The sequence below is a fragment of the Pteropus vampyrus genome, unplaced genomic scaffold (assembly GCF_000151845.1).
Source record: "Pteropus vampyrus isolate Shadow unplaced genomic scaffold, Pvam_2.0 Scaffold56, whole genome shotgun sequence".
Taxonomy (NCBI): Eukaryota; Metazoa; Chordata; class Mammalia; order Chiroptera; family Pteropodidae; genus Pteropus; species Pteropus vampyrus.
The window spans coordinates 2,427,146-2,435,288 of record NW_011888837.1 but is presented as its reverse complement, the minus strand read 5'-3'; the positions used below and the strand labels follow the sequence as shown (position 1 = coordinate 2,435,288).

At 31.5% G+C, this 8,143-nt stretch overlaps 1 protein-coding gene across 1 annotated transcript in view; it reads left to right on the top strand.

The window, feature by feature from the left end:
* RASSF6 (Ras association domain family member 6) overlaps positions 1 to 7,813 on the top strand; it is a 49,040-nt gene extending 41,227 nt beyond the window's left edge. The window contains exons 6-10 of the mRNA XM_011360621.2: positions 2,372 to 2,473; positions 2,796 to 2,847; positions 7,306 to 7,424; positions 7,539 to 7,636; positions 7,738 to 7,813. Of these exons, the coding sequence (XP_011358923.1) occupies positions 2,372 to 2,473; positions 2,796 to 2,847; positions 7,306 to 7,424; positions 7,539 to 7,636; positions 7,738 to 7,813 (447 nt within the window). The remainder of the gene's footprint in view (positions 1 to 2,371; positions 2,474 to 2,795; positions 2,848 to 7,305; positions 7,425 to 7,538; positions 7,637 to 7,737) is intronic.
* The last annotated feature ends 330 nt before the right edge of the window (positions 7,814 to 8,143 follow it).

Sequence of the window (8,143 nt, the reverse complement as noted above, 5' to 3'; positions counted from 1 at the left end):
TAAGATGAATTCAGCACAGTGCCTGGCACAAAGGAAGAACTCAATTTACATTAATTTTATTGTTGCTGATTGAAAGAGATCAAGCTGGGACTACATATATTTTATACAAATGTCATTCACTGAAATTTGATAACTAGCAAAACAGAAAATCAAAGGAAACTCAAAAGCCGAAAGCCCTCTGTCAACAGGTATGCAATTATCAGCATCTAGAAACTTAAACATAGTTTTTAAATATGGTTTTATATCACAAAACCTCTTGATAGTGCCAATATTGTTAGACCATGGATAACACCTATATTAGAGGCTTACATTGTGATATTTGTAGATAAATTATAGATATGACTTGACCTGTGGTACAGTTCTATCCATGTAATAAAAAATAACTTTATAACAAGGTTCTATTATGTGTTTTGACCAACAAAACTGATGTAAAGAATGCCGTTTTAAATAAAATTCTGAAAAACATGATTCCAAATTCATCATATGTTGGCACATTAGAAGATCTCTTGGAGATCACCTAGTCTTACTCTCTTATAAATGAAATCACTGAGGCCTCTTTAGGTCTCAATGTTGAGTTGACAAAGTTGGAGTTAATAGACAGTAGATTCTAGGTCTTCTGAATCCTAATGTAGTGCTATTGACAAACACCATGAAAATATCAAACCACATGTCTAATATATCCTCGCCTTAGTGCAAAATGCACATATGGTTCTCTAGGACTCCATAGAACTCATAAGCACTGCTCATAAGTGTCATAGCGACTCATCTATGCCTTATCATGTCCACAAACATTGAATTTTTTCATACTTAACAAAACTTAATTCTTAAACTTAATTTTCTGAAAACATTTTCATAAGCAGATTTTTACTTACGCAAATATGTGCATATATATATACTTAAATGTTTATTTATTGATCTCCCAACATAGAGCTTATCTATCTAACATTCCATTAAGCTACCCCAAAACCCACTCATCTCCATTTCTTCTGAACCCACCCCATTTTTACAGTCTTTGAACACTTGAAGATCACACATATAAATGAGATATATGGAAATAAATTTTATTTAATGTCCTTTTTTATTTTAAAATAAACATTTATGCCATTCTTCTTACAATCTGCTACCTAATGAGTGAGAATTTTTTCTTTTTCACGCTCTGGCACACATAAAGTCATATTTCTTCTGAGAGTCATAAGTTACACATACGCCATCAATTACCCACCTTGTGAATCTTTACTCACTATTTTTTTTTTAATTTGAACATATATTATTTGTATTATAGGACAAAATTAATTTTGTCTACTTACGGTTGTTTTAAGGATTAAATTAGTATTTATTTATACGGGACTTAGAATAGATGTTGGCACATAATTAGGACTATGTTAAATTAATAATTACTTGAGAATTCTATGTCATTCTTTGTAATAATATCGTTATGTTTAGGAATTACATATTCTGCCTAATAACCACTAATTTACTTACATGTTGATTTGTCTAAATAGATTGATCAGCTCTTGCTAAGCACTCAATCATCTTAATCTGGGTAGACATGTAACCAGGAAACATGTACAAGTTAGGGAAATCCTAGCTGAACAAATATTATTGGCCAGCTTTTTCTAAAGTATGTTTCATTGGTTATTAACAAGTATATTTAAAAGGTATAGTATTTATTTTAAAATACGAATAATGATCAAATTAAGAGTGAACAATCCATAGTTATATGTTGGATGTGAGTTTTTTTATATATATTACTAACCCCCATGAGAGATATCTCAGATATCTCTGACCATGGAAACATTTTACCAAGTATCACCTGGAAGGTAGACTCTTGATTAGAGCAACTTGTGGGAAATATTGTACTAGAGCTTCAACTGATAGCACTTTTACCCAAACCCTCAGGTGAGATACAGGCTGAACCATAACACTGGACCATTTCTGACCAACCAAAAAAAGAGCGATTTCATATAGTTCAAACTAAAAAAAATTTAGAACAATTATTTCCAAGCAAGAGGAAGATATGGCATGTGAATTTAAAAAAAACCTATTCACATTACGTTTTATTTGTGGTTAGTTACAATAGTTAACTTATTTTGAAATCTTAAACTATACTAAACTATACTAGTAAAAATGTTTTGAACATTCTCAAGTAATGTTTTACCTAATTTACTCTAGAAACAATATGAGGCTGCTTAAAAGGAGACACAATATTCAAGAACAACAAAGAAAGCAAAAACAAGAAAACAAGTTTTTTAAATTGGTGACCTTGGATTCTTTGGCCTAAAGAAGGCCAGTTTCAAGATATTGACTGTTGTTAATTTGAAGTAATTTTAAGGACTAGTATGACGATCTTTTTTTTTTTTTTTCTCTGTAGACATCAATTTTTACCCCAGCCTTTGGATCAGAAACTAAAGTCAGAATAAACAGTAACATGAAAACCGAAGAAGTAATAAAGCAACTTCTCCAAAAATTTAAGGTAATTTTTATTGCCGAACTGAGCTATACATATCTTATATATAATTTAATTGTAGACACATAAATGCTCTCTTCCAAAAAAGACCTATGAATATGTAAACCTAAATTAAATGTTTAGTTCTGAAGAATTATTTACTAAATAGGACACCTTTTACTAATTGTGCTATGAGAAAGTACATTATTCCCCGAGAGCAGAGAAGGTTTTATGTCTGATAGTAAAAAATGAAAGTGAGGAAATGAATACATAATTTGAGTCTAGTTAGCTTAGAAAACATCATATGACAACAAAGAATTCATGTCTGTTCATTTTTTTCCACCTACAGATTGAAAACAGTGCCCAGGACTTTGCACTTTACATTATTTTTGCAACAGGAGGTAAGAAAGCTTGATCACTCTTTTTACAGAACTCCAGTGTGTTAGTTTTCTGCCCATAGGGAAAACAGAAGAGCAGTTTACCTCATTCTGTAGAAGAAAGAGAGAGAAGGAAAGAGGAAAAGAGGTGAAGGTGTTTTAGAAGAACTAAAGAAACCATAGTATCCTAGAAGAGTCTATAATACAAAAGAGTTTGCTTGTTGACCAACATTCAGTTATCTGAATGGTGATCAGAGCCCTTGAGAATCTATGAAAATTCCCAGGAATTGTTAAGCATTTAAGTCATGTTGACCTCTGTACTCTAGCTCTTACTAGAGTCACGATTGCATTGCATTTTTCTCTGATCTTGTTAATATTATCTTTCTTAGCAGAGAATCTGACACATTATAGGAGTGTTAACTCTTCCTCAGTAGAGAAACATACTCAGATGTTGGTGGTAGGGAGTAAAAGGTTAGAAGTAGAGCATTGAGAAGGTGTTATATGTGGGGGTAGCTAGGAGCAGGGAGTGAAAGAGATTAGAGAAAACCTAAGGTGATACTAAAATTTTTGAAAACTCAAAATTGAAAAAATTTACATGTTAAATTGCAGAAGTATTCCAGGTTACAATTTAAGTGTCAAATTGTTAAACCAGAAATGAATAGAATAAAATGATACATTTTGATGTCATAATAACTATAAGAAAATGAAAACTGCATCTCCAAACATACACAGAAATAAAGTCCTTATAATTTAAAGGCTTAAATTTAAGAAGTATATATATATTTTTTTGAAAAGTCCAAGGATATATATATATATTCATATTCTAGTTTAGGAAAAAATTAAAAGGTATAAAATAAAAGGTAGAAACATTGGACTATGTAAAATGTTAACAAATATAAACAATAGATTATGAAGAATATCAGAAAAAAATATTAGTGCCTAACATATCAAAGAGTTCTTACAAAATAATAACAAAATGACAACCAATTCAATAAAACTAAAAAGAAGTATGGTAAAGCAATTCAAAGGATAAAACATTAAAATGACCAGTAAATATTTTTAGGAAAAGTCTTAAACTCAAGTAAATACAAATATTCACGAGAATCCAGTAGTCAAGGAAATGCAAATTTAGTCCAAAATGCAATATTATCTCACACTTAACGGACTGGCAAAAATTTTTAAATGATTCTACCTATGACTGGTATAGATAAAGGTGAAGGGTAATTTCATGCAATTCTGGTGAAAATATGACTGTCTTTGCTTTTTCAGAACTCATCCAGCAGTATTTATTAAAATTTACAGCATACACACAGGCTTTATCCAGCAATCCCACTGGCGAGAATTTTTATTTCACAAAAATAAGAAGACTAATACCTACAGATTTATGTGCAAGGCTGTTTATAATGACAAAAAGCTAAAGACAAAGTTACCAATCATAGAGGAATGGTTGAATAAGTGATTATTACTCAGGCATTAAATAGAACGAGCTAGATTTATACCAGCTGAATGGAGGAAATTTTATAACATATATTTAATGAAAAACTGCAAGATTCCTAAAAATATATATCTATGATCCTATCTTTGTAAAAGAATTATATATCACTATTTAAATATGTGGTATGTATGATTACATGATCAGGGAGAAAGGTATGGAATGATAAATATCAAGCCCTTAACATAAATAACCTGGTTAGAGCACTGGGGATACGCAGAAAAGAGGATGGGAAGGTGAAAGAATGCAGAAGCAAAAAACCCACTAAATTATGATATTAAAAAAATATGTCTACAATAAAAATAGCGAGTTATGTATTACCATCTTTATGTATTGTGTGTTTGTGAGCATAAAGAGATATATGAAGGGATGGCCACTCAATGCATAATGCTGATTATCTCAGAGTTCTGGGATTCTAGTGATTTTTCCTTTCTGCCTTATACTTTTCTTCATAGTTTCAATTTCAATAGTGTGTGTGTATATGTATGTGTATGTGTGTAACTTTATTGAGGAATAATTGGGAATAATTGACAAATATAATTGTATATATTTAAAATATACAACATGATGATTTTGTATACATACATTGTAGAATGATTACCAAGATAAAGATAATTAACACATTCATCACTTCACGTAGTTAACTTTTTTTCATGCGGTAAGTAAGAATGCTTAAGATTTACTCTCACCAACTTTTAAGTGTACAATACTATATTATTAACTATAGTCACTATTGTATACATTAGATCCTCAGAATTTATTTTTCTAATAACTGAAAATGTGTACCCTTTGACTTAGATCACCTCATTTTTTCTCCCCAAAGCATGTTATTTTTTATAATCAAATAAAATGTCTATTTTCACCATAAAAATGTAGTTCTTTAAAAGTTTACCTGTGAGAATCATGTTTTAATTCATATTTTGTATCAAAATTTCTCACATATAAAATCAAGAACTGAAGATAATCACAACTAGGATCTTTTGGGGACCAGGAACAGAGAAAAGAATGCAGCATATAGCACCTGTCTGGGTAATAATCTGGAAAGTAAAGATAGGTCTATTTTAACACTTTATATCTATTAAGCCTATGACCTATCACAGTGTTTCTCAAATTATAGTGTACTTCAGAATTATGTGGAGATTTCATCTAAAATACAGATTCCCAAGCCCTTTCAGATCTGGAGACAGTCTAAGAATATGTATTTCTAATAATTATCCCAGGTATTATGAAGCAAAATTGTGAAGCAAGAAACCTTGCTCTATAATACCAAGAGTAGAACAAACTAAAGATGCAAAACTAAGTTAACATAAGATGTAGAGATCAAAAGAAGATCTAGTGGGTTAATAAGAGGAGCTAAATTATTGAGGTTCCCATTTCTTCAGTAATGGTAGTGGAATTAAAGCAATGAACTCCAACTTTGTGGATACAGGAATGGATAATGTCACTTCAATTGTGGAGTGGGTGGCTTTTGTGTTCTAGATCCTCTCATGACTTTTTTCCTGGGGTAAGTCCAGCCCAGGAAATGAGAACAGTTCTGAATCTCGGAAGTTTTAAGAGCCCAAGGGAATTTATTTCATAGATAGATGATAATGTAGAAAAGGCTAGTCTACTCTTCCCTCTTTAGTCTATTTCAACATAATGAACAGATTGTTCTTTAACAACATAAGTCAGACCCTGTCACACCTCTTCTCAAATCCTCCAATGGTCTCTCTTCTCACAGTAAAGCCAGAGTCTTTATACCCATTCTTTCTTTATTTCATCTTTTGCTAACCCTCCCCTTATCTTCTTCATGCCAGCTACTCTGGATCCTTGCTGCTTTCGATAGCATTAGGCATGCCCTGGCCTCACCTACGCTTTACTTGTTTACTTACTCTGTTTAGAACACACTTCCCCCAGATAGCTTTGTGGTTCCATCCCTCATCGCCTTCAAGTCTTTACTCAAATGTTACTTGTTCAGCGAGGCCTTCCTCAACCACCCCATTAATAATTGCAAACTGCAATTATTATGCACACACATTCACACATACACATACTTTCTGTTCCCCTTTCTTGTTTCATTTTTCTTCTGAATACTTATCTCTAACATATGGCATACTTTATTGATTTATCTTCCTTATCATTTGTCTCTTCCAGTAGAATGAAAGGAAGTGATTTTATTCTTTTCTGTTCTGTAGTTTACTCAGCAACTATACAACAATATCTGACACATAGTAAGAACTCAAAAAATATTTAGGGAAAGAAGGAGGAAAAAAAGATGAATATAAGAGCACTAGCTTCATTCCAGTAAAAAACAAAATCACAGATGTGAAACTACTTTGACAGAAAGTTGGAAGTGCTTTTGTGATTAGGAGTATTTATATTAAAACTGCTGGAAATTGGATGTTCTAGTAATATACCAAATTGGAAGTTATTTTCTTTCTTATCTCATTATCATGGCTGAATAGATTAAGCCCCCAGATGAATGATGTAATAAAAATACCCCAATATCAAAAAATTCTGTATATATTTTTAAGGAAGTGCCACAGATTTGATGTGATGTGAGAAAGAAAGGAAGAATTGAAGATAATTACAAAGTTTCAGACCTACACTACTAGAAAGATTTGGAATTACATTTACTGAACTAGGAAGGAATCAATAAATATTTGTTAAATGAATGAATGAAAAATTATAAAGAAATTTTGTGGTGTGTTGCTTGATAAAAGGCATAAATGAAACTGGAGATTTGTCTGAACATCCTAGCCAAAAGCAAGGTTGAATTTTCTGAGATACAAAGTCAAATCTTGAGAGATAATAAGAGAAAGAAATCCATTTTTAGATCATTTAAAGATTTTTATTGCAATTTAACTTTTTTGAATGTGTGCCTCCTATGGTATATTCTTTTTAAGATTTTTTTTTAAAGCATGCTAAAAATATATGCATGGATAAATTATCTTTTTTCTTTTTCTCTAGTACAGACTCCTGGCAAAGTTCATTCTTGTTTTCATTTGCAGAGCAGAGACGGCTAAAGAAGACAGACATTCCACTACTGCATAGGCTCATACAGGGACCGTCCAAAAAGAATGCTCGCATTTTCCTCATGGATAAAGATACAGAAGAAATTAGCAGTGATGTATGAATACTATCACCTGAATCTGTCTTTGCTTCCTCCTGACTCAGAACTTCTCACATAAATGTTCTGCTTCCTTTTTATGTATGTGTGTGTGTGTGTGTGTTTTTTTTTCAGGTAGCCCAGTACATTAATTTTCATTTTTCTCTCTTGGAATCCATACTTCAAAGATTAAATGAAGAAGAGAAAAGAGAAATTCAAAGAACAATAACAAAGTAAGTCAAGAGCATGCACGCTAGGTGCTTGCTTCTTTAATAGGTTCAATGCGCAATATATGTTCAATTTTTAATACTATTTCTCTCCTTTTCATTTTCAGATTCAATACAGAAAAGGCTATTATACTGAAATATCTTCAGAGTAAACAGATAGTAAAAACAGAGACGACAGTTTAGCAGTACAGGCCGCTATTGCTAAACCACTTCAACAAAATTAGATGTTACTATTTGATGAGTACGTACATTCTATATTTGCATTCATACAAATATATATGAACTTGAATCTGTAAAATATTGAATGTTGAAAATGTTTATCTCTCTTCGAGGTGATGAGGTTAACTAGAATTCACAATTGGACTGAAATTAACTTGAATTTAGTTTCAGTAACTGAAATAAGTTTGGATACTATGTATTCCGAATAGTTTTTATAGTGAAACACTCAGAAAACTTGAATTTAAATGACATCTCTAGATATCATGAAGTTTAAATTTCTTTTAGTTTGAACTG